The sequence below is a fragment of the Anolis sagrei genome, chromosome X (assembly GCF_037176765.1).
Source record: "Anolis sagrei isolate rAnoSag1 chromosome X, rAnoSag1.mat, whole genome shotgun sequence".
NCBI lineage: Eukaryota > Metazoa > Chordata > Lepidosauria > Squamata > Dactyloidae > Anolis > Anolis sagrei.
This window is the reverse complement of record NC_090034.1, coordinates 38832981-38858018: the sequence shown is the minus strand read 5'-3', so window position 1 is coordinate 38858018 and position 25038 is coordinate 38832981. Positions and strand designations below refer to the sequence as shown.

Here is a 25038-nt window from a genome sequence, read left to right as displayed (position 1 = left end):
ATATGAGGTCTTAATAACATACTCTTTTTTAAACAATTTTTATTTTCCCACGTATGTTGCTTTGCATCAGAATATTTCCCAAGCATCTTACGTAAGAGCCACGGAGCACAGGTAAGAGCTGCCGTCTGGGGACCTCTCCCACACCATTTTGATTGTTCACAAATGTTTGTACTGTTTTAGTTTTATTTGCCCCAATACCCCAAATTAAAGGCAGAAAGGTGAGTGGAAAAAAGAAAGAACAAACAAAAGCAGAACAGTTTCCAGTGTAATCTTAGGCATTTTCATGTAGCCGTTCCATATACTTTCTCAGTTCTTTGCATTCCCCCAGGTCCATGTCCTGACAAACCCATTTGATATCATCCTCACTGCTTGTCAAGATGGAATTGACAGTGGGACACCCATCGTCTGAAGAGATGGTGGTGAAAGTGGTGAACTTAACTCGTTTTCGCTTGGAAGTGGGTGAGGCCGCCTGCTCGCTCTTCTGTTCCTTCCCTACAGGGCATGGGGCAGAGTCTGAGGAGTGGAAGATTTGGCCATTGAGGGTCTTCTGGGCATTGACATTGAGGAGGTATTTGCTTTCTTCTAAGTCCATCCCTCGATCAACAGCTGTAATACACTCTTCCTGCTGGGTGGAGAGATTGAGGTGGTTCTCCAGCAGTTCTGTCCTATTGCTCAATCCTACCCAGTCATGAGAATGGCTCAAGCCTTCTTGCTCTTCAAAGGGTGCTTGTTTGTGACGGTACTTCAAAGCAAAGGTGACACAGTTGATAAGAAAGACGAGAATGGCCAAACAGAAGACTCCTAGCAGAGCATACATTCCGATCTCCAAGTCACTTAGGCTCCTGGGTGTCTCGACAAGGTCATTCTCTTCTAAATCGCCATCATTCCTGGGCAAATCCACCTGTACTGGGAAGCTGGTGAAGTCTACTGGGATGTTTTGCATATGACCATCATCATCCAAAAGACTCCCACGATCGTCTTTTCTACTCAGAATGGATTTCTGAGTGCTGGCCCCTCTTGTTTCCTCTTGACCCACTGAGGAGCTGTAATATGATCCATCTTGGCGAGACCTTTCCTTTAGAGTCATCTTCTGACGCCTATCACTAGTATGATTTTCCAGGTTCACACCTGCTGCACCCTGCCTGCTATCGCTGGTGTTGGGGTTGGCATCGCTTTGTCCAAATTTGACCTTGATATCCCCAGTTCCAACGGCCATAATGCTCTTCCTCTTGGATTTCTGGCATGATTCACTGATCACCATTTCCACCTTTACTAACAGACCCTGGCCTTCTGATTCAGCCATAATCAAAGGCCATTTAAATTTGGGGCTCTGGTGAACAGAGACCACTTTCTCATCCAGAGAAGTAGCCACCAATGAGAAGTCCTTGATGTCATAAATATCCAAGGGCATAACTGCTCCATCACTGAACTGGATCCAGCAACTGATAGCCGCTTCCTATTAGGAGAAACAAAACCAAAAAGGGGACAAACTGATTAGAATTCATTAGAATTTGCAGCCGGACACCATAAATCATTAGAATTTGTTTTGTATGTGCAATCACGCTCCACAGATTTTAAAAAATCACAAAGTTGTATGGTGCTTTGTGATTCCAGCTGTAGTGGTCCTTTGGTTCCAGCAAGCCATTTTCTCAAAGGAAAGGATCATATTCCCTTTCACTTGAACTTCAAAAAGGATCACTGTGCTTTCTTGGGCCCCTTCCACACAGCTGAATAAAATAAAACTGGAATATTTATTTATTTATTTATTTGTGACATTTATATGCCGCCATTCTCACCCCAAAGGGGACTCAGAGCGGCTTACAAGTAAAAAGTAAATACAATATATTATATTATTACCATAGCACAATATTAATATTATATATTACATTGTACTATAACATTATACTGTAATATTATTAGAAATATTACATTTAATATAAAATATATAATTATAATAACACATTATTAGTAGTATTATATTGTATTACATTATAATATTATCAATATTATACGTATATATTATATTATATTATATTATATTATATTATATTATATTATATTATATTATAAGCACAGTGCCTTCCTGGCCCCTCTTTTCACTCTGATCTCAGAGCAGTGGTTGGTGCTGGAGGGGGGGGGGGGGCTCCCAACTGATGACACTGGAGGCAAGATGGACTCAGTGTGGACTCAGATAACACAGTTCAAAGCAGATATTGTGGGATTTTCTGCCTTGATATTCTGGGGTTATATGGCTGTGTGGAAGGGCTATAGGAGGCTGATCCCTCCATTGCACTTGGAGGGTAAGATGTATCTATACTAATGTGCAACAAGTGTGAGGCATTGTTGGTAGTTGCGCAACTGCGCGATCTAGTATAATTTATTTACTATTTATTTATTTACCTTATTTATATCCCGCCTTTCTCTACCCCAAGGGGGACTCAAGGCGGCTTACTATTGTACCTCCATGGTGCCTTAAAACATACCACATCAGTTAAAACATAAGTTAAACATTAAAACATAATAAACATAATAAAATACATTTCAATGAAACATGTCATCCAGAGTCATAGTCTAAAGGCGAATCCATAGTCAAATTGCACATATTCCATACTAACATTCCTGCGCTGCTCTATCTTTCAAACGCCATGTTTTGACTCCCTTTCTAAACAATAAGAGGGAGGGAGCTGTCCTGATATCACTAGGGAGGGAGTTCCACAACCGAGGGGTCACCACTGAGAAGCCCCTGTCTCCCGTCCCCACCAACCGCATTTGCGAAGAAGGTGGGATCGAGAGCAGGGTCTCTCCAGATGATCTTAATCTTTGTGATGGTTCATAGGGGGCAATACGTTCAGACAGGTAGGCTGGGCCAGAACTACAACATACAATAGCACTGGCAGAACTCTGCTGACATACCCTTATTTTCTGCTGGACAGAATTTCAGCCTTAGACTCCAGTTCCCAAAATGCCACAGCCAACATGGCCACTTTCTCTGCTCTTGGCAAATGCTCTTGGTGGAGCCAAAGCCCCCCTTTGCTTTGATCACAGATCAAGGAAACCATATTTCCAGCCTGAAGCCATCGGCGAGGAGGACGTTTAATTCCTCACAGAGGGTTTTCTCCCCCTTTTTAAATAGTCATTGATAATGAGATTTGTTTTCAGCCGAAGTGTGGAAAGAGAGTCACTTCCCCGGAGGCCCCACAGAGCTTGCTTTGAAACGCTAATAAATGGCATGTCAAATGCCATCACAGGTGATTGCAATCATTTACTACTGCTTTGTGTTCAAATGAAACCTCTCCTTCTTTAAAAAAAACCCTTCTCTTATCCGTATCCTTATTACATTATTTTTAAAAGCACATTTAAAACATAACAAGCCCTCTGAGGAACGGCTTAGGGAGCTGGATATGTTAGCTCAGAGAAAACAACACTGAGAGGGGCTATGATAGCCTTGTTTAAATATTGGAAAGGATGCCACATGGGAGGAGGGAGCAAGTTGCTTTTCTGCTGCTCTGGAGACTAGGACCCAGTGGAGCAATGGATTCAAACTGCAGGAAAAGAGATTCCACTTAAACATTAGGAAGAACTTCCTGAGGATAAGAGCTCTTTGTCAGTAGAATATGCTGCTGCCTCAGAGTGTGGTGGAGTCTGCTTCTTTGGAAGCTTTTAAACTGGCTGAGTGGCCATCTGCCAGGTGAGCTTTGAATGTGCTTTTCCTGCATAGCAGGGGGTTGACTGGATGACCCATGTGGTCTCCTCCAACTCTATGGTTCTGCCAATTCATGCACTCCTGACAGATGGCCCTCCAGACTCTGCTAGAACCTCCAGAGAAGGAGACTCCACCAGACTCCTAAGCAGCATGTTCCACTGCCATAAAATCCAGAGTATCAAAGCAGATAATTCACTTTATCTACTTTGAACTGGATTATATGAGTCTACATCATCAACTGGGGGCCCCTCTCCCCAGCACCAACTGCTGTTCTGGGCCAGAGTGAAGGGAGAGGGGGCCAGAAAACAGTTCCGTCTTGTCTCTTGTGCTATGCTAATAATATAATATAATGTAATATAATATATTGTATATACATATAGTATTATAATGTAATGCAATATAATACTACTAATAATATGATATTATAATTATATATTTATATTACATGTAATATTACTAATAATATTACAATATAATGGTATAGTACAATATAGTAAGATTTAATACTGATATTGTACTGTGCTAATAACATAATATATTGTATGTATATATATATATATCTTGTAAGCCGCCCTGAGTCCCTTTCGGGGGTGAGAAGGGCGGCATATAAATGTAGTAAATAAATAAATACCATATAATCCAGTTCAAAGCAGATAATCTGGATTTTATATGGCAGTGTTGAAGGGGCCTGTGACTTCCCTCCATTCTAGAGACTATACTCCTATGAATGCAGCCAGGAATTACATTGCCTTTTGCGCTGCCACATGACACCATTGATTCATGTTCACTTAGAATAATAGAATCATAGAGTTGGAAGAGACATCATGAGCCATCCGGTCCAACCCTATTCTGCCAAGAAGCAGGAAAATTGTGTTCAAAGCACCCCCGACAGATGGCCATTCAACCTCTGCTTAAAAGCCTCCAAATAAGGAGCCTCCACCACACTCCGAGGCAGAGAGTTCCACTGCTGAACAGCTCTCACAGTTAGCAAGTTCTTCCTAATGTTCAGGTGGAATCTCTATGGTTTACTAGGTGTAATATTCATGGTTTACTAGGGCCCCTTCTACACTGCCATATAAAAACCAGATTATCTGCTTTGAACTGGATTATATGGCAGTGTAGACTTATGTAATCCAGCTCAAAGCAGATAATATGGATTATTTCCTTTGGTAATCTGGATTATATAGCAGTGTAGAAGTGGCCTAAGACTCCAAGATCCCTGTCACATGGACAGCTATCAAGGAAAGTCCAAAAATACATCAGGTTGCTTACAACTATATTGAGATAGCTTATTGTTTTCTCCATGTTCAGGGACCTTCACTCTGAATTTCAAAGTCATGTGAAATAAAAACATGCATGTATACGTACAGTATGTACATAGGCATGCTCACTTAAAATGAAATTTGAACAAGGATAAAACAAGTCCTTGGCTATTAAATAGTGTAAGAAGTGAAGGAAAATCATAACTCTTCCTCTTTTATTTTGCTGAGCACTATACCATAGGTTCAAGAGATGTCTGCTGAGGGAAACAATGAGACAAGTCCACCATTTCTCTCCCTCTCTCTTTCTTAAAAAAACAAACACAACTCTGTATATTTATGGCAAGTAAACCGTGATGGTACTTTATTTATGAGAGACTATGAGAGTAGATAGCAACCCATACTTTCCAGGTACTTGTTCTAGTTTTACAGTCCTATTTACTGGAAATAAATTTTCCTGTTTTAGTGTTTGGTGGCCTTCAGGTGTCAGAATCTATCAACTTAGACTGCCCTAATAGAATTGTATTTGTAATACCAAAACAGCTTCTGCCCATTTGGGCCGGTTGGAGCTCGTGAGCAAAGCAAGTGTGCTACAGTTGTCAGACCTGGAGACGGATCTTCCACCTTGCACGTTTTTGTAAAAGGAAGAATTTCAGCAGGGATTTCTTGCTTTGCAACCAGATAACAAGCAACGCCTGCTAAAATCTCCTCTTTTAGGGAAATACTAAAGGTACAAGAATTTTCTCCAGCTTTGCCTATGACTTGACTCTCGACTTCTCCGGCTTGGCTTTGGCTCATTAGACTTTAAAACTGGGCTTGGCTCCTCCTTATCAGTTTGTATTTTGCACTTTTGTTATTTTGGCTGGACTTCCAAGGATGTAAGGATTTGGTTTCTTGATTAACTGACTCTGGTGTTTGGTTTATCCTCCTAGGCAAAGGTAAAGATTTCCCCTTGACATTAATTCTAGTCGATTCCGACTCTGGGGAGTGGTGCTCATCTCAATTTCTAAGCCAAAGAGCTGGTGTTGTCCGTAGATGCCTCCAAGGTCATGTGGCCAGCATGACTGCATGGAGCGCTGTCACCTTCCTGCCAAAGCGGGACCTATTGATCTACTCACATTTGCATGTTTTCCAACTGCTAGGTTGGCAGAAGCTGGGGCTAACAATGGGAGCTCACGCTGTCCGCAGATTCAAACTGCTAACCTTCCGATCAGCAAGTTTTGCAGCTTAGTGGTTTAACCTGCTGTGCCACTGTATTGTTTGTTTAAACCTCAACCCTGATATTGAGACCCAGTTCACAACATCATTTTATGGAAATGGTTGTATGTGCTATGAAAGTGCACAACACTGATATCCTAATTAGGATTATGAAAGTGGTTAACTACACAACTGCTGAACTGGGGGCCCTTCCACATGGCCCTGTATCCCAGAATATCAAGGCAGAAAATCCCACATTATCTGAGTGTGGACTCAGGGTGGGGGGAGGAGGGAGGAAAATCTCCCCCCCCCCTCCACTTTCTGGGGTGGGTATGGACAGGCCCCTTGTGTGCCAGCTGTGCCCGTATCTTGGGAAGTCTGACTTGGCCACGGTAGTCCACGATCTGGTTACATCCCATATAGACTACTGCAACATGCTCCATGTGGGGCTGCATTTGAAGACTGTTGAGAAGCTTCAAGTGGCAGCCAGGTTGCTAATGGGTGCAGCACTCAGAGAGCATAAAACTCCTTTGCTGCGCTAGCTCCACTGGCTACCAGTTTGCAACCAAGCATAATTCAAAGTGCTGACTTTAGCCTATAAAGCCCTAAACGGTTCTGGCCCAGCTTACCTGTCCAAACGTATCTCTCCTTATGAACCATCTAGGAACTTAAGATCATCTGGGGAGGCCCTGCTCTCGATACCGGCTTTCTCGATCCCGGCTTTGGTAGGGACAAGAGACAGGGCTTTCTCAGTGGTGGCCCCTTGGCTGTGAAACTCCTTTCCTAGGGATATTAGATTGCCCCTTCCTTCCTGACCTTTTGGAAAAGAGTAAAAACCTGGAAATGCAGCGTAATAGCTAAACACAGTGTGATGAAATAATGAACAAGGAACGGCGTAGATGATGCAAATGCATAAGGAGTTGATCTGGAAGACATTAATCTTTATCATTTTAATGGCTTTATATGGATTTTTATTATGTTGTATGAAATGTTTTAATTGATATGTATGTATGTATGTTGTGGCATCAGATTGTTGCCAATCTGTACGTCGCCTTGAGTCACTGTTGGGCTGAGAAAGGAGGAATAAAATGCTGCAAATAAATAAATAAATATCTGCATTTTTTTAACGCGGGTGCTATTGGGACAAGGGCCTGTCTGTATCCAGCCTCACATAACCCAGTTCAAAGCAGATAATGTGGGATTTTCTGCCTTGATATTCTAGGATATAGGGCTGTGTGGAAAGGCCCAGGATCTCAGTGTCAAGTGCTAAGTGTTGAAGGACAACCTCGGGGCCCTTCCTTGAGGTCTTTTCCTTTACACTGGATTTGGACTGGAGCTCATTTGAGAGGATGCCTTCAACTTCATTCCTGTTATCAGTTGTCCCTTGTACAATAGGGCACACGGCATACAGACGTTCTCAAACAAAGCCCACTTTGGAAATGGCACTCTGAGGTTAGCTGGCTCTCGATGAGACTTTGTACCTGTTTGGGTGTCTGAAGGATCTCTTGGGCTACTGCTGTGGCAAAGATGGCTTTATTGCTTCCTGGGCTTAGTTGTAAGGAGAGTGAAAGGCCAGTCACGATTTGGACTCCCAGGTCAGTAATGGTCACCTTTTCATCAAGAACTGTCACTGTCTTCTCAGCCAAGATGGCATCAGAAAGTGGGGACAGAATCTGAATGAGAGAAAAAAAGAAGTCCACATGAGCATATATACTAACATGGGTCTAACTCCTTAGAACTTCCATTATAGACTTGGAAGGGACCACAGGGGTCATTGAGGCCCCATCTACACTGCCCTATAATGCAATTCAATCCATGAGCATTGAAATCCATGTACATTGCAATGTATTAGTTTAATGTAGCAGCTGTTCCCCACATTCACTCCACATACATCCCTTTCCTCCTCTCTCCCTCTGTTGCTCACCCCACTGTCAAAATTTAGATGATAAACTCACTGGGGCATTGACCTATCATCCACCCATCCATATGAACGACACCAGGAGGGTGAATGACAGAGAAAGAGGAGAGAAAAGTGTGTAGTGGAGAACACTCTTAAGACAAGAAAAGCTTATAAAAAGTGAGTTCAACCAGATGGATGCTGGCTGAGTTATCGCTTCTGGAGATCTTAGCATTTCAAAAGCATCTGACTTTGATGAGATCTCAAGTGACAGCCTATACATATTCTTTCAAGAGGATGGACTGACTAGCAATTTCTCTCTTTCCCCCTCTCTCTTTTGAATTCCTATCCTGGAGATAGTCTTTATATTTATGTATACTCACAGAAGGCGAGATGAGCTGCCAAGCTTTTGCAGCCTATAAATAAATATCTTTATGGAGGCCTCCAGTACATCCACATTTCTGAAAGGCTACCTTTGAAGGGATGGGGGAGGGATAATTGTTCAATGTATAAGAAAGTGTTGGTGTTCAAATAATATGAGCAGGTTTGTGAATGTATCCCCCCCTACGAACCATCTAGGACCTTAAGATCATCTGGGAAGACCCTGTTCTCGGTCGCACTGCCATCACAGTTGCGTTTGGTGGGAACGAGAGACAGGACCTTCTCTGTGGTGGCCCTTGGCTGTGGAACTCCCTCCCCAATGAGGTTAGATCTACCCCCTCCCTCAGGAAGAAGCTTAAATCCTGGTTATGGGATCAGGCATTCACAGAATAGTTTGTTTACTGGGAAAGACAAGATGTATTGGACTGGACTTGGACTGCTTTGGATGACAATTTTAATTCTGGTGATTTTAACCTGGCGAGTGGGTTCTTGGTGTATATTTAGAATTATTTTAATTTTGTGAATGTATTTATTATGTGTTTCATATTATGTTTGACATCAAATTGTTGCTGTTTGGAAGCCGTTCTGAGTCCCTCCATGGAGGCTGAGAAGGACAGGATATAAATGTTTTAAAGAAAGAAAGAAAGAAAGAAAGAAAGAAAGAAAGAAAGAAATCCACTCTATGCATCATCCAGTGACTGAACCCAGCTACATCCGGTTAAGAAAGGTTTAAGTCAACCACTTTGGATGGCAGGGAGACCCAAATATCCAGCAAGGTGCTCTTTGTCAATGAAGCTTTCTGTGAGTTAAAGAGGCATTAGAAAGTTTGGAATCTTCAAGGGGCAAAGATATGAGAAGTTTCACTGCCTTTGTTCTCTGGTTGTCTCTAAACCTCTCCTGTTCAGATGCTGGTTATTGTCACGAGAAACAAATAGAATGAGACCTCTACTTCATTAGCCATGGCAAAACCTGTAACTTTGGAACTTTTTCAACTATTACCTGGAGATATATGCTCCAAGGTGTATTATACTTAACTTGGCTGATGCAACTCTTCTTCCTTTAGAACAGTGGTTCCCAACCTTTTTTTGTTAGCAGGGACCACAAGGTTCAAGAATAATAATTTGTGTTAATCTAAAAATAAACTTTAATCCAAACTTTTAACATAGTCATTAAACTTAATAGTAACATGAATTATGAGTATTATTATTAATAAAGTAGTCTCACTTATCCAACATAAATGGGCCGTCCGAACATTGGATAAGCAAAAATGTTAGAAAATAAGGAGAGATTAAGGAAAAGCCTATTAAATGTCAAATTATGTTATGATTTTACAAATTAAGCACCAAAACATCCTATTTTACAACAAATTGACAGAAAAAGCACTTAAATACATGGTAACATTATGTAGTAATGAAGCACCAAAACATCAGGTTTTACAACAAATGGACAGAAAAATACAATGTTCTAGAGGCACTCTCTCCTGATGTTTCACCTGCATCTATGGCAAGCATCCTCAGAGGTTGTGAGGTCTGAGGATGCTTGCCATAGATGCAAGCGAAACATCAGGAGACAATGCCTTTAAAACATGACCATATAGCCTGAAAAGCTCTACAACAACCTAGTGATTCCAGCCATGAAAGCCTTTGATAATACAGAAAAAACCAATTCAATACATGGTAAGGTTATGTGATAATTACTGTATTTACGAATTTAGCACCAAAACATTGCAATGTATTGAAACAGCTGTGGATCCAGGTGGGAGGTAGATTGTGTTGGATAATACAGAATGCTGGATGAGCAAAGGTTGGATAAGCAAGACTCTACTGTATATAAAAGAACATTTTTAATAGAAAATTAAATTCAGTTTGCATCAATGTGATTTTTGAGCTTGCATCTTCTTTACGAGTTGGGGAATCCTGGGGCTAATATTATTGCTCAAAGTTACACGCATATCATCACTTACTTTCAATCAATTGCTGGACCTGTTTTTAATTACCAGCAAAGCAGAAAACCCTTGTTCGCATAAATAAGTTGTGGAGAAGAGCATAAGATAGTGCAAGGCGATCCCTCGAATTTTAGTAAAAAATATATGTTTTTTTACACCAAAACTCCTCAACAGAATCAGATTCAAATGTGTGCTTGCAGTTTCTATCATACTGAAATTCAATGAGCTTTTCCTGGATTTCTTCTGCAACCTCTCCAATTTCAATCATCATTAAATAAGTCAAAAATGAATATGAATATTAAGGACTCACAGTCAGTAAAACTACTGGAGCCATCAAATTACTAAACAGCAAAACAGAATCACTGACACAGCCGAGCCAGACAAAAGAATGCATGCGACTGATTGACGCTGGGTGGCGTCAGTATATGGCACGTGACGTTGATCGCTTGTCCTCTCCCTGGCCTCCTGCACTCGCCCAATGTCCTACTTGCCAGCACCACCCGCATAGCAGCAGATTCATTAAAATGAATAAAGGTTCAACATTTTAAATGTTTTGCAGACCATATTTTAGTTTTTGCAGACCACTCTGTGGACCACTGGTTGGGAACCAGTGCTTTAGAATAAAAGCTTTCTTTCACTACCTCTTTGTCAAATCTTGTGGTGCTCTTGAATGCAGAGAAAGAGGGAAGGGGAAAGTGGGTTTGAACTTGGTTTGCTCATCACTCTGGTTTCCACTTGGGAAAAGGGGAGAAGGGATTGCCGAGGGGTCTGTGGGTAGATGAAGAAAGGAATAGGAAGAACCAAGAAGCAGTTGTAACAAGGCCTGCTGCAAGTCTCAAGCTCAGAGCTTATCCAAAATGGAGATACTTTAGTGTGTTAGCTGCAGTGTGGAGGTGTATCATGCGAATGTAACAAGAAACTTCTTCGTCTAAAGGCCTCATCACACTAGAGAATGAATCCACTTCAAATCCGGTTTCTGTCTCCTGCAGAATTCTGAAGTTTGTAGTTTAGTAGGCTGTTAAAGGCTCCTCCCTAAACTACAAACCCCAGAATTCTGCAGGAGACAGAAACCAATTTAAAGTGGATTCCATTCTCTAGGATGATGAGGTCCTATGGGAAATAAACAACAAATCTCTCATCTATCTATCTATCTATCTATCTATCTATCTATCTATCTATCTATCTGAGAGAAAGGCTTTAATGAAACCCATAAATTTAGTTATTACAATTTATGTATGTGTCCATATCTCTCACAAGGGTTTGGTTTAATCTCCAGGTTACAAGTAAAACGGAATTACTGTGTCGCAAAATGATGCAAGTCATCAAAAGGACATGTTTGGAGAGCTTTCCTCTAGCTTTTGTTTGAAAACTTGCTTAGCAGTTTGCAGGAAAGCAAACACCACAAACATGACACAATGTAGCATTTCAAATAGTGAGTTAATTCTCAAGTGACAATGCAGTTGTTGCCAAAAGAGCGTCACAAGAGAGAGGTGACAGCAGGACTGGGAACCCCACAATTTGCAGAAGTTAAGCGTAATCAGCTCTAGTGTACAGACTGCGGAGGAGGTATGTTGCATTCCATTAAGATCAGGACTTGGAATGCTTTGTTTAAAAACCACTATTCATGCTTACAATTATGAGGTCTCAAAAATAGTTAGTTGCTCATAGAGCTACAATTCTTAGAAGCACAAATTCACTGCCCAACAGACATTTTGATGCCTCCAATGCTAGGCCTCTTTCTGTGTACATTTGACCTGCTAATTCCAAACATTGTGCCATTTCCCCCTATCAGCTATAGTTTTTGAGATACAGAAACTGTATAAAAGAAATGGACAGAATAAATTTTTGCTGATCAAGAAAGGTATTTTTCATGTTCTTAACCAGCATTCACGTTTTGCTTACCTGAATTGTTGTCATTCCTAGCTCCTGTCCAATCAGCACGAGTCCGTCTTGCAACTTGGCAATTCTTGGTTCTTCCACCTGAATGAAACCATTCACCAGCTCGCTGATGTCAACCTGCCAGTCTGAGCCCAGAAGAAAGGCCATTTGCCCACCTGGATCCGAGGGCTCAGCTACGAATTGTGTGAGAACGCGCACCATGGCATGTTGATACTGCAGGGTACAGCCTTTTCCCTTCCGCTCATCCTCTTCTTCATCATCACTGTCTCGAGCTGGTCTAGCAACGTAGCAAGAATAGAGAGGTCAGGCTAATAGGAAGATGATTATAAAAGCAGTAAGATGATTATTTAGCAGGAAGATTGTTATAAAAAGTAGTAGAATATATATATTTTTAAGTCAGACTATAATTATGACATCCCCATAGCCACATTCCCAATGAGTCTGAGAAAGAAGGCAAACCTTATCAGCAGACCAGTTCAAGCAGTTTTTATTGCCACCATCATCCGATTGCCTTCAGATGATCTCATGGGTTGAGTTGATACCAAATGAGAGACTCCCCCCTGGGCACACAGAGGACTGGGCGACTTGGAAGGCACTGAACAGACTGCGCTCTGGCACCACGAGATGCAGAGCCAATCTCAAGAAATGGGGCTACAAAGTGGAATCCACAACATGCGAGTGTGGAGAGGAGCAAACTACTGACCACCTGCTGCAATGCAACCTGAGCCCTGCCACATGCACAACGGAGGGCCTTTTTTCAGCAACACCAGAAGCACTCCAAGTGGCCAGATACTGGTCAAAGGACATTTAATCAACTACCAAACTCACAAATTTTGTATTTTGTCTGTTTGTTTGCTTTGTTCTGTTAGAAATGTAATATAATTGACTGGTTGCCCTGACATGACAAATAAATAAATAAATATGGGTTGAGTTGGGTTTTAATAACTACTTGTATGTGGTTTTTAGCCTAGATTTTAAAATTTGTTGAAGTTTGAAGTATATAAGCCTTTAGGTTTGATGTGGATGTGTGGGACTGGGTCCTCCTGTTATGATCTGATCATTGACCGTAATAAAGTTTACTTACTTACTTACCTTATCAACAGATGAGTGAAAGCAGTTTTCATCACCACTAACTTGGCCAAACAACACTAGCCAACACACATTTTGGTGCCTCAAACGTTAGCCCTGTTGCTGGGTCTATTTGACCTGCTGATTCTAAAAACGCCACCAGTTTTCCCCTATCAGCTCTAGTTTTGAAGATATAGAACATATGACATTTACCAGTTGCCATCTGCTTGCCATAGAAAAGCATGATACCCATATCTAAGAAACTAGAGATGATGCAGGTTATCCAGTGCAATTTTCTGAAACAGCATTCCAAATAATTAGGCTTTTGCCAAGCACACAAACAAAATGAAGCCCACCTTTTATTTGAAACGATGGGGATCCTCCACCCTTTGATCTGGTTCAACTCTGTGTCAGAAACCTCAATTTGCAGGGGGAGGCGGGGCACCCACACGGTCATCTCCAGAGCAGCACTCAGATGCTGGTACATGAAATGGACAAGGACGCTCGTTTTGCCTTTCATTTCCTTCCCATTGACAAAGACATAGTCGCATCTGTCAGACACCTAGAAAGGAAGGGAGAGGTGTGTAATAAATATATAACAACTATTACATCTCTTAGTGAAATAACGATACAGTAGATGGGGAGAAGAATGAAAGGAAGCGCCTTGTCTGACCAATGTAAAGTTGCTTTCATCTGGTATCTGAAAGGGGACCCCAAAAGACAAGAAATGGGTTGTTGTAGGTTTTTTGAGCTGTATGGCCATGTTCTGGAAGCATTCTCTCCTGACGTTTCACCTGCATCTATGGCAGGCATCCTCAGAGGTTGTGAGGTCTGTTGGAAACCAGGAAAATTGGGTTTATATATCTGTGCAAAGTCCAGGGTGGGGGAAAGAACTCTTGTCTGTTGGAGGTAGGTGTGAATGTTTCAATTGCCACTTTGATTAGTATTTGATGGCCTGATAGTTTTTAGGTGTGGCTTGTTACAGCCTGGGGGAATCCTTTGCTGAGAGGTGATTAGCTGTCCCTGATTGTTTCTTGTCTGGAGTTCCCCTGTTTCTGAGTGTTGTTCTTTATTTGCTGTTATAATTTTAGAGGGTTTTTTTTTAATACTGGTAGCCAGATTTTGTTCTTTTTCATGGTTTCGTCCTTTCTGTTGAAATTGTCCACATGCTTGTGGATTTCAATGGCTTCTCTGTGTAGCCTGACATGGTAGTTGTTAGAGTGGCCCAGCGTTTCTGTGTTCTTAGATAATATGCTATGTCCAGGTTGGTTCATCAAGTTCTCTGCTATGGCTGACTTCTCTGGTTGAAGCAGTCTGCTATGCCTTTCATGTTCCTTGATTCGTGTTTGGGTGCTGCTCAAATGAATGAATGAATTGCCTCATGAGTCCCCTCCTGCCCCTTCTCCCAAGCAGAGCCTCCCCTTCTGGGTCTGGCCCCAAGTTGCATAATCACCACACATTTGCACCATCACAATAAGCAGGAATTGGTCCCAGCTGGTTTGCCCTGCTTCACAAATGATCCCAACCCAGCAGAAACCAACCTAATTACTCTCCTTCTCATCCCTTTGTCACATCTGTGAAGCCCATCAGGGCACCCAAGCACCCATTGTCTCTAAATCCCTAGACTCAAGGCATCCACGAATCCAATCATCCCAAACCTAGGAACTGTATCTCCAGGGGTAACTCTGTCAAGTACCCATTAATGAATTAAACTGATTTATGTTCCTGGCTTAGACTCCTGCTGTGTGTGTTTCATTGGACCAATTGGGAGCTATAGCACATTGGGAAGGATTTGAGATTTCAGACAACACATCCCAACCCCAAAGATATCCTGGATCATATTCCTATAAGAATTCTTTGGCTCATCCATTCACTTCCTGGCATAACCATATTTATGACATCCTGCCTTGACCATCCATCTGGAAAGAAGTTCATAAATCAGCCTCCACTGTAGCTTTTCACCCACTTTGAGGTTGAAATGACACAACCTGTTCATTACTGCTAGTTAAAACACAGAAGCAAATATGCCTGTCCAATAATTTATTAACTCCCACTTTACAGTGATGACAAACCGAAGGAATGATCTATTAAAACCCTGAACTCTTTTTTTCACAATCGACTACTAGCCAGGCATTTTGTTCCATTATGCTGGTGTATTTAATATTTCTGCCTCCAGAATATGCATGATCTTGCACTTATCTGAATTTAATGCCATTTTCTACTTTTCTGTTTAAATGCAGATCAGATCTAAATCTTAGCAAAACGTCAGAAACTGCTGCGGCATAATTTACATGTCTGCACCTTACCCCCACCTTTCCCAATAGAAAAACCTGCCCAGCATACTAAAAATGAAATCTGCGTTCAAATTCTTTGGCTGCCACTAACTGTGCAGAATCCCAAGGGCTTTTTTAAAAGAAGGATTAGCGTTCCAGTTTTCCAAAGGAAAGGCTCTACTTGTCTCTTACAGCAAAAACAACAGAGTCTGATGGTACCTTAAAGGTGTGCAACTTTGACTGTGGCGCAAAGACCTTTTACACAGATGCTCCAGTTCTATCTGCGAACAAAGAGGGACCCTGTTTCTTTATCCATCTCCTCAATAGCAAAGTCTGACTTGGCCATGGCAGTCCATGCTCTGATTACATCCCGTATAGACTACTGCAACACTCTCTATGTGGGATTGCCTTTGAAGACTGTTTGGAAGCTTCAAATGGTCCGGCGGGCAGCAGCCAGGTTGCTAACAGGAGCGGCACTCAGGGAGCATACAACTCCTCTGTTGCACCAGCTCCACTGGCTGCCAGTTTGCCATCTTTAGCCTATAAAGCCCTAAACGGTTCTGGCCCAGCTTACCTGTCCGAACGTACATCTCCTTATGTACCATCTAGGAACTTAAGATTATCTGGGGAGGCCCTGCTCTTGATCCCGCCTTCTTTGCAGGTGTGTTTGGCAGGGATAAGAGGCAGGGCCTTCTCAGTGGTGGCCCCACGGCTGTGGAACTCCCTCCTCAGGGATATTAGATCACCCCCCTCCCTCCTGACTTTCTGGAAAAAAGTAAAGACCTGGCTCTTTGAACAAACTTTTGGAAATGCAGCACAGCAGATAAATATGGTACTTTGAAAGAGTGAACATGGAACGGCTAGACGATGCTAATGGTAAATGAGTTTAACTGGACGATATTGGTGATTATAAGTTTCTAATGGTTTTATAAGGTTTTTAATATGGATTTTTATTATGTCATGACAAATGTTTTACTGGTATTTATTAATGCTGTGGCATCTAATTGCTGCGAATTTGTAAGCCACCTTGAATCGCCTCTGGGCTGAGAAAGGTGGGATAGAAATACTGTAAATAAATAAATAAATAAGACACCCCTCTTCTGCCACTTGGTATCATGTAAAAATGGCTTAGGAGCTTTCTTGTACTTTGGGTTCAGTGCCTCCAGTTCCAAGGTCTTCTGAAGTTAAATGATAGATTGACACCTTTTCACACAGCCCAGTGCACCCACATTGTGCATTCACCTCTTTGTCATTCTGAGTCCTTGCTTTGCTGAAGCCCCCAGAGAACATCTTCTAACAGTAATCATGCTGCTCCCAGACCCTCATTCTGTTCCTGGACATAGATAATGCAATCATCCAGCGATGCCATTAAATCATTAGGACATCAGTCCTTTGCCAGACCCTTCACGGACCACTATATTGTAATCGGTTTTCAAACAAACGTGCTGACATCTCTTGTCTTTGCTATAAAGAGGCATCACTAGGTTTCCAAAGACATTTCAAATTTAAGAGATCTTGAAACATAGGGCCAAAGGCAGGGGGCAGGGAGCTATCTTTCTAATGGCTTTTTGTATACATAAATTTGGCAAGACAATGGAGAAGGAATGGGCAACAGCTACATTCCCTGTGTATACAAGTACTCCAGACACTTGGGTAACAGGGATGATGTCAGTTTGGGGATGAAAGGATTTTCTCATCTCATGCCTTTATTCTTCCCCCGACTTTCTCTGGTCTGTGTGACTTCTCAGTATGGTCTCCTGGAGACTTCCCTGGACTTGGGCATAGACAAAGTGAGGTGGTTCTCTCAGGTGTAAGATATTGGGAGGTGGAAGTAAGGGTTTAGAGGAGAGAGCTATGTGCCAGGTGGCCTACCCTTTGCTGACCAAGCTAGTGTGCAACCTTCAGGAATGGTGGAGGACAATGTCTCATCATTAAGAGTTAAGAAAGCAACCAGTGACAACTTGAATGAATGAAACTAATTATGATCAAAAGGTCAGACTAGTGACAATTTGGGTTTTGGACCAGCCCAACTTCAATGATTTTGGGAAACCTCAGGCATTATCCTTGCAGTGGTTCTCTGTAAACTCAAAGATTCAAGATACAGTGTTCCCTCGCTACTTTGAAGTTCGCTTTTCGCGGACTCGCTGTTTCGTGGGTTTTTGCCTCCTGGCAATGATGGAATGTGGAAGGGGGTTTCATCCCCCCCCCCCCTCGGAAGAAAGGCAGCCAATCATAAAAAAGAGAGAGAGGAGATACAAAGCAGTATGTAAATCAAGGCCTTATAGCCCCTTCCCTATAGCTAGCCAAAAAAAAAAGGTGTGTGGTGCCATTAAATCTCTCCTCGCTTCTGCCTCACCCTCAGAATGTGATATATACATATATAGCGTCCCTACTTCGTCCTGAGAGGGCAGGTGGGTCCTTGCTGCTCTCAGGGTCTTGGCAAATGCCCAACTTTGCCACATTCTGAAGCCACTTTTGCTCTTCTCCTGCATCTCAGCCAAACTAAGACATTTTCTATAATTAATTCTGGAATCTACAGTAATGTAGGGTCAGCCCTGGTTAGTACTTGGATGGGAAACTGCCTAGGAATACCAGGTACTATAGGCTATATTTCAAAGAAAGGAACTAGCAAAACCATCTCTGAGGATTCCTTGCCTAAGAAGATCCTTCAAGATTCATGGAGTTGCCATGGGCAACTTGAGGGGCACATACAAATATATATATATAGTTACTGTGGTTTTCAACTCCTTCTCATCATGGTACCAGAAGTTCATATTCTTCCCTATCATCATCATCATCATCATCATCATCATCATCATCATCATCTCCTTTTTCTGAAGTGCTGCTGACTAGGACCAGATACAAGACCTTCTTGGTAGTGGTCTGAACACCTTCCCTCAAGAAAACTGGTTGGTTCCTCTCTTGGCATTCAGGAGAGAAGTGCAGCCCCCTCTGTTTCAATGGGGTATGGCTTGGCTTCAGTCCTCCGGCCACTGGATTTTGCATTGCCCCTCTCTGCTCCTTTTACCTTTGTGTCATCACTCTGATTTTATAGCATACTGTAATTTTAAAATATTGTTATGAGTTTCTGAGACTTTGTTGTTGAAGGAGACTTACTACCTATTCCAAGGAACAGTTCCTTATTTATTATTAAAATGTGGTGTTCATTTTCAAGTGAATAAGGATAATTTAATATGCTACAAGTGAATAATTCAATACATTACAAGGATGGTATATTCTAATAAATGTACTCTTAATGTTCTGGCACGGCTAATACATAATTGCCTGATGGTCTCACCGTGTGTACCTTCTGTTAGAGCTCTTAAGGCAGCAACTAAATGCTATTTGAAATAAATAGAAGCAATAAATCTTTCCCTTTCTTACATTACTAGTCCAGAGGAAAGACAGCGAAAACAAACAAGCCATGAAGCCATCTTGATGTGTGAACACATGCCTGATTGCAGTGAGATTATTTTTGTAGGGTGTGTCAGCGATGCACACTTTCTTTTCTCACATGGAAAGAATATTAATGCAGCTGAACTTGTAATTAAAGATGGGAAAGAATTCTGTTCCATTTGCATTTTGAAGCAAGCCAAGCTGATTCCCATTTTCACAAATACTAGGCACATATCCTCTGGATACCCCTCGCCGGGTCAACACTTTATAATGGTGAGGGGGCTTGTGTGTTCCAGTGAACCTATGAGCAAGCCATTGGGAGTCATGTATTCCCAGCAGGGCCACTCATGGTGGTGAGGTCACAGAGGAAGAACCAGACAAAGAGCAATTTGAGGAAGTCCTCAATAGAAGAACAGATGGATGATGACATGGTGCATATTCAAAGGTGGGCGAAGGCTGCAACAGATAAGGGGCCACCAATAGTTGTGGTATCCATGCCATTGGATTGAAACTATTCTCGGTGAAGATTGTGTGTTAGTCACTGTGCACTGATCTCCACACATAAAACAAATTCATGCACAGGTGTCTTCAAAGCAAACCAAAAACAACAAAAGTTCCATGTCAAGTGGTTATGGGGGCAGCACTGTGAAATCTGGATGCCCCTAGCTATGGACCGCTCCATAGCAGTGAATAGGACAGGGTCTCTAACCTAAGGCCCGCGGGCCAGATGCAGCCCTCCAAAGTCATTTTCCCATCCCTGCCCCAAACTCCAGAATTAGGGTCGTCCTAAGTCTGAATCAACTTGAAGATGCACAACAACAACAACCCTAATTACTATGACTATCTCATCAGTCAAAAGCAGGCCCACATTCCCATTGAAATACTGGCCAGTTTATGTTGGTTAAAATTGCTTTTCACTTTAAATATCACATTGTTAGTCTGCCCCGCCCAACAGTCTGCTGGACTGTGAATCAGCCCTCTGCTGAAAACATTTGAGGACCCCTGGGATAGGGATTCAGTAGTCAATTTGGAAATCTTTGACCTCAATGTGAAAGACAAAGCAGATCCAGAATAGATCTTCACAGTCACCTAAGGACCCACCACCAAGACTCTAACTTTGGAAGACAATCATACTTGACCATGAGTGATCACCTGTGATGATGATCCTCTGGATAATGTGGTTCTATGAAAGTGGCAAAGCTGCCCTTCTTGGTCTATAAAGCTATTCAGGTTGGCAGTCATCACTGCATTATGCTGTAGTAAGTCCCACAGCTTTACTCTGCAACGTATGAAGAAAACGTGCTTTTTTCTGTCCTGAATTTCTCACCATTCAGCTTCCAATATCTCATTTTTAGGAACTCCCATCTATCATGAACTTCTTTCTGCTCTAGTATTCTTAACCATGGCTCAGAGTTTATTGAAATTAGCTTTCTTAAAATCTGACTATAGCTTCCCTTTCCACTATATAGCAAACTCAAGAACATGGTCACTCCCACCTAAGAAACCCACTACATTCATCCTATTTACCAGGTTATCACTGTTGGTTAGGATCAGATCTAAAATAGCTGAACCCCTTGTTTCCTCTTCCACCTTCTGGACAATGAAATTGTTTGTATGACAAGGGATGCTGGATGAGGTTACAGTTCCCTGAAGATGGATGCATTTCAGGATGAGCCTTGAACCTGGAGGTTCAGGTATGTGTGATGGCCAGAAAAATGTCCGCACACTTATATCAAGTGCATTGATTTCCTATTCCTGGAGATGCCCCATCGGGCCAAGATGACACATACCTTGATTAGCATCCTATTTCAATTACTGTAATACACTTTACATGGAAGCATTTGAAGAGTGTTCAGAAACTTCAGTTGGTCCAAAAAGATGCAGCCAGATTGTTCATAGGGGCTGGCTACAGGAAACACTTTACTCCCTTGTTGCATCAGCTCCCTTGACTAATGGTCTGTTTCTGGACACAATTCAAATTGTTTTGACATGGCTAATCATGTAATTCTGATTTAACATTGACTTTTTGTCTATTTTTAACTATATTACTTTTTTGTGTGTAAATGTGAATCTCAAGGAAAGGATGTATTGTTGTGGCCTGCTGAGATTCTGAGTGTGCAGAAGATTAAATTAGGGGTGCTGGGAGGGATTCAGAGAGCACAGAGAGAATTTTTTTGGAATGTTTTGGTTTTTCCTGGTGGTTCCCAGGGGAATGGTGAAGGCCATTCCCATGGGAACATACCAGAAGTGCTGTCTGTGGAAATTGGGGAAGACAAATTGTTTGTTGAGGTCAGAGATATTAGAGCTACAACAACAGGGCCAGCAATTATGGACTCCCTTCTCCAAGTGGCTCAGACATAAGGAGACCAGGTGCAAATGAAGTGATCTCATGGGAGGGATTTTTGGCTTTTAAAAGTGGTTCATGTTGATACAGTCATTGTGAGAGCAATGCTGCATTCACATAAACACCCCTCGGGAAGAGCCGTGAAATTCATGTAATCCAGTGTCAACTTATTTCTGTGTTCTGATTTTGCGAGGCATAGTGTTCCCTGTCTGGAATCCATTTACCTTGTCTTTGAATGGCATAGTTTTGCCTGCCTTGGATCTAATATATCTTGTTCTTGCATATCTCACTGCATTTATCTTGTAGACTTTCTATGAAGGGATTTTTGCTACTCTTGGCTCTTCTGGACATAACCTGGTGAACTTTGATTCCTTTTGTATATTTGCTTTATTGTTTTTTATATTTTCATATATTCAGCTTTTATTATATTCTGTTTTTTTTTAACTCTGCTGGGGCTTAGTTTGAAGTTTAAAGACAATATCCAAGGTACTGCACCTATTTGGGGGCTATGATTCAGCACCTTAGATAAACCATTAGGTGTTTAGATTAAAACCTGGTACAAATTTACTGTCCCATTTGCATGGGAGCTATCAAGTACTGCTGTACCTTTACATACCCCATAGGGTCTTTCTCCAGGGGCAAATCAAGAATGGGCAACTTGGAAGTCCCTGAACAGATTCAGGAGTGTTGGGAGATCAAAAGACAACCTGGCAAAATGGTCTTACCTAGAAGAATCCTCCATCTTGTGCAAGTGTGGAGCAGAACAAACAACTCAGCATTTATATGCTTGCCCACAATGCTCTGCCTCATGCACAGAGGAAGACCTGTTTAAACCTACAGACAATGCAGTTGTCGTTGGCCATTTTTGGTCTAAAACTATTTAGCTGCTTGTGTTCCCTCTATTTTATCAGTTTTATATCTATTTATTTATGCAATGCTTTTGAGATGAAATAAATAAAACCTTTATATACATTGGTAAACATTATTTTATTCTATTATTTTATTATCCCACACTCTTGTCTCTTAAGAGGCAAACGCCTTAAAGATTCATAGGGTTTATTTCTATCTTTTCTCCAAGCACTCCATTTTCTTTGTCTCACTCACTCACTCATAATATTCTGACTGTGCACATAAATCTAATCTGAAGGAGGCAGAGTCAAAGAGGTTAGGAGCTGCCTATCACATCCCCAGCAAAAAGGCAGTGACAGGTCATAGCTATGAATTAAAGAAGATCGATGAAATTTGCTCAGTTGAATGAAAAGAAAGACCCATGAGCTCTGGACAAGACTCAAAATTCTGATTTTGTGGGGTGGTGCATTTCAGCAAGCTCAAATGGGCCTGATCATGTCTCAAATGGAGGGCAATGGAATAAAGGAGAGGACATGAGAGACAGGATGTTGGATGGCATAATCCATCAAAGCTCTCCTCAAAAGAAATCGAGGTTTGGAGCAGCATCTGCATGTCCATCAGAAGAATTGAGCAAATTACCATATTTTAAGCCAGATGAGCTCTAGTATTGGTCATTTGGGCAGAATACATTTCTCCAGGCCTCACATTACTGGCCTTTCATCATCACCTGCTATCTGACCCTTCTTAAGACTTTTTGGTACATGGCAGGTAAAGTGGCATTTTAGCTGGACTGACATCTTTGGTGATGCTCTGATGCCGTTCCCACTCTACTACCAGCATGCCTCCTCCCTGGCACTCAATCCTGCAATGCCTCAATCACTTCCCTTGGTGCAATGGGTCCCTTCTAATTCTGTGCTGGCACAACCTGGGGATCACAAGATACGGTGAAGACATCAGCCCTTGTGCTTTGCTACTCCGCTGCTGAGTACGCATGCCCAGCGTGGAACACATCTCACCACGCTAAAACAGTGGATGTGGCTCTTAATGAGACATGCCACATTATTACAGGCTGTCGGTGCCCTATACCACTGTCGAGAAATTACACTGTCTAGCCAGTACTGCATCACCTGACATCCTCTGGGAAGTAGCAGCCAATAATGAAAGAATCAAAGCAGTGATATCTCTGGCCCATCCCGTGTTCGGATATCAGTCAGCACGCCAATGCCTAAACAAGAAACAGCTATTCCAAAGTGGCCTGTTTTCTGTTTATTTTATATTTTATAATGATATTTGCCCTTTTTTCAAAATCAAAATACATAATTGCTCTAAAATAAAAATTAAATTAAAAATTACAGAACAAATGCAGTGCAGGGAGGTGGTGCACGTGGAAGTACAATTGCAGGAGCACAAACTGACAATTCAGTGCAATTGCATAAAGGAAGGGATATGAGGTATCGGAGGTGCTCAGTCCAGCATGTATCTGCTATCAGTGATGGTGCGATTGCAGTGGAATAACAGGTTTGTGCAATGAAATCCTAACTGAAGATTGTGGAGACTCAACTTGAAGTCTTCTTCATGCTCTATATGATGATGGTTATTGATGATTACATATTGTTAAAATGCTCTTCTTTATTATGTTTTTAAAATATGCATCCATGTTTGATTGCCTATAGAAAATTTACTTTTTACACTATCCATAATCTGATGCATCTTGTCAAAGGCAATCCTACTAAATAAAAAGCATAAGGGATTCATTTTTATTTTTTAAAAACACAAACATACTATCATACAAACAAAGACATATGCAAAGAAACAAATTACATCAAAAACAAAATCAAACATTTTTTAAATATAGAAAACCAACCTACAAGCATATGCAACTAAATTACTAAACCAAATCAATACCCAAATGTACATATAAAAACAGAACTAAGAAATGTAAAAGCTAATCTACCAACATCTTCCTCTCTGTCTACTCTCTTTAAGAAATATTATATAAATACACATCTACACTGAGTGAGGTGCTCAGTCCAGTATGTATTTGCTATCAGCGATTGCAATGGAATAACTGGTTCGTGCAATGAAGCCTTAACTGAAGATCTTGGAGATTTAACTTGAAGCCCTCTGCATGCACTATATGATGAAGGTTATTTGTGCCACAATTAATCAATCCTCCAATCTTATATTAATCAATAAACCCCCAATCTCTCTTGAAGTTAGACAAATACTTCTCAATCAGCCTAATAAATTTGTCGATTTTAATTATTTCACAAATCTTTGTTAGCTGTTGTCATAAACTCTATACATTTAGTTTACATTCCATTTTACATTCAGAAACAATCCATACAGGAGATCCCCCTCTTCTTAAATTCTCTTTCACTGGAGTGCTTTGATATCATTGGATGCTTGGCCTCTATTCTTCCTTTTGTTAACCAACTACAACCAGTCTTCTGAAGGGCGGCATTTCTTTTCTCCCCTCCCGGACTCTTCCATTGCTCTGACTTGCTTTTGACCTCGTTTTTCTTTCAGTCTCCAAATTTCTAGCACTGAGAATCATGCACACTTAGAACTCTTCTTCTGTTTGCAGTCCTGGTATTCCTTTGGTATCACTGTCTCTCCCTTTTCTCTGGATTCTTGTTAACTGCCATCAAGTTGACCCTATGATGAGAGACCTCCAAGTCACCTGTGATTGAGTTTACCCATCTGGAATAAGGTCTCCCTCTTTTCCTATTGTCTTCTACCTTGCTAAGCATTATTTCTTGTTAGTCATGTCTTCTCACGATACGTCCAAAATACAACAGTCTCAACTGAATCACTTTGGCTTCTT

General features: G+C 41.5%; 1 protein-coding gene across 1 annotated transcript in view; it reads right to left on the bottom strand.

Moving 5' to 3' along the window:
• Positions 1-22: 22 nt before the first annotated feature.
• Positions 23-25038, bottom strand: part of TMEM132D (transmembrane protein 132D) — a 444061-nt gene continuing 419045 nt past the window's right edge. Inside the window, exons 6-9 of the mRNA XM_060785602.2 lie at positions 13706-13911; positions 12285-12558; positions 7641-7832; positions 23-1456 (exon numbers count right to left, since the gene is read on the bottom strand). Of these exons, the coding sequence (XP_060641585.2) occupies positions 272-1456; positions 7641-7832; positions 12285-12558; positions 13706-13911 (1857 nt within the window). The 3' untranslated portion in view covers positions 23-271. The remainder of the gene's footprint in view (positions 1457-7640; positions 7833-12284; positions 12559-13705; positions 13912-25038) is intronic.